Source organism: Nestor notabilis, unplaced genomic scaffold, assembly GCF_000696875.1.
Source record: "Nestor notabilis isolate BGI_N333 unplaced genomic scaffold, ASM69687v1 scaffold8572, whole genome shotgun sequence".
Taxonomy (NCBI): Eukaryota; Metazoa; Chordata; class Aves; order Psittaciformes; family Psittacidae; genus Nestor; species Nestor notabilis.
Window position 1 is genome coordinate 20,001 of NW_009916916.1, and position 2,312 is coordinate 22,312.

Consider the following 2,312-nt stretch of genomic DNA (forward strand, 5'->3'; position numbering starts at 1 on the left):
CGCGCATGTGTATGTGTGTGTATATATATATATATATATATATCTATCTCTATCTGAAATATGCATTAAAGATGATGGATGAGGTTTAGAGCCCTGATATAATATATAGACTTTTTTTAGTCTGTTTTCTTCAGTGGTGCTTTTCAGCTAAATGAGTCGTCTTGAAAACTGCCTTGAAAATGGTTGCTAGGTATTTTTTTCTGTTTCATTTTGGCATTATTTAGATTCTGAACACCATTAAAAATAACAAAAAATAAGAAAATGGAAGGATTGCACCTTAAAGATGTGATCTTTTTTTAAAAGTTGTGCCTAAAGCAGTTAGGTCATTGAAATTCAAAGTAGATTGCAAGTCACATTATGCTTAGACTTGATTCAATTTTCAACATGTTTTCATGATGACTATAACCACTAAATTTTCTATTACTGTTACTGGGAATTTTCGATAATGTAAAGTTGTTTGTGACTCAGTGCGCAAAACCTTAGCTGGTGATACAAGGATTAAAGCTTAACTTTTTAAATAATACCAGTTTGTGACAAAGTGGTAAAACTCCCCATAGCAAAATTCCAAAGTTAGTGGCAATCAGAGGCAAAATGTTCTTGTCTAATAGTTTTATTTTAAAATAATTCATTTTGCTAAGATTTTATGTTAACAAATGTACAGACCAGAGTTTAAAATGATTTATCTAATTGATTCCTTTTGTTACCTGGCTAGCAGGGAAAAGGGGTCGAGGCCGGTCCTGACCTGTTACAATGAAGACTGACTTGCTATGTGGGATTACACCAGAAGCTTGCAGTGGAGTAATGGTAAGGATATCAAGCAACCTTAAGTATCTCAGCTGTATAGGAGCATATTCTGTTGCAAAAGACCTTCCTGCGAAGATCATGGATTCAAATATGGGACATTTGAACTAATACTTGGACTTTGAAATGAATTTCTTTAACAGTTTTCTCTGCAGTGCAAGTTATTAAACTAAAGCTACTCTATTTCCCCAATGTGTTCAACAAAATCCTTAACGTCTAGCATGGTATCTTAATAAAGAATAAAGTCGTTCTTTTAAAAAATCTGCTTTAAGTAGATTTTTCCCCCAAGTTTTCTTAGTTAAGGATTCCAAAAGTGGTATTCACAAATTCTTGCATTTAAATTTTTTATTGCAGTGGTCTAGATGAATACCATCATTGGTATCCTTAAAATTTATTTCTGCTCATGAAGGTTAATCATGATTGTCTATATAGTAATCACTTATGAATTGTGTTCAGATACAGCAGTTTCAGGTGTAATCATCAGAGCTGGTTAGTCAGGCATTCCAGATAGTGGTTCTTTTCAGAACCTTTTTTAAAGGGTTGGTTAACTACCTCAGTAGCAGAGGATTGAACTATACCCTGTCTGTACTGTACATAGAAAATCTTTGTAGATAAAAGCAAGGCTTGTTTAATATGATATGAGGGTAAGATTATAATATACCAAATGTAACATTCTTAGTTGCCTTTAGTTCCAGAGGCTTTGTAAGACTTCCTCATGACCATCATAACAGGCCTTGCTTTTGTCGTATTTTGTGGCTGAAAAAGCAGCCTTGCTTCTTCAGATATTGTAGTTATTTGGATGTATAATAGTTTAGCAAGATGTTACTTTTGTAAGACATCAGATGTTCAAAAAAAGTGCATCAGCAACTTGTACTAAATACTGCAGTGTCCCTTTATAAAAGGTCAGACTAAAACTGACAACTGTACAGTGAAGCCTGACATTTGGATATTTTGAAGTTTTTCATAAATCATAGAATAGTATATGGCTGTAGTTTAGCTTTTTAGGTAAAAGGTATGTTTTCATTAGTGCATTTCTTACTGCTGATCACTGTAAAAACATGTGGATCAGCTTTCCATTTCTCTTACGCAGATCATGATAACCTGTAGAGTAGAGTAGAGTACAATCATTTGTGCTATGTTTTTAATTTTCTAAAGCACCTTGATGACAGTGAGTGTTCAGTGGTGAAGCATCCTCTATTGAACCACCCTTAAAAAAGATGAAACAAAAACAAAATAACCTTGCCAAGTCCAACTTCATATAGGTAAAAGATAGATAAAATTAAGTCTTTCTTCGGACTTGGCATAAAGAGCTTCCCTTAACCCCCTGCCCAAAGGGATACTGCAGTTGTACTACATACCCATAGGCACCACAATGAAAATTGAAGCTTATACCTAATTAAGGTTTTATACACACCAGTTCCCCCAGTAAATGCAAATTTTAACAAAATTAGACATGTCATATGTTGAAAATGCTCATGGCAAACAATCATTTTGCATTCCTGAAAATACAC

The 2,312-nt window shown here is 33.9% G+C and overlaps 1 protein-coding gene across 3 annotated transcripts in view; it reads left to right on the forward strand.

Moving 5' to 3' along the window:
- Window positions 1–2,032, forward strand: part of SYNCRIP (synaptotagmin binding, cytoplasmic RNA interacting protein) — a 21,851-nt gene extending 19,819 nt beyond the window's left edge. For 2 of the 3 annotated variants that reach the window (XM_010024821.1, XM_010024823.1), the window contains exon 11: window positions 713–2,032. In XM_010024821.1, the coding sequence (XP_010023123.1) occupies window positions 713–754 (42 nt within the window). In that variant the 3' untranslated portion in view covers window positions 755–2,032. The remainder of the gene's footprint in view (window positions 1–712) is intronic. The other variant, XM_010024822.1, reaches the window with a different exon arrangement.
- Window positions 2,033–2,312: the final 280 nt, after the last annotated feature.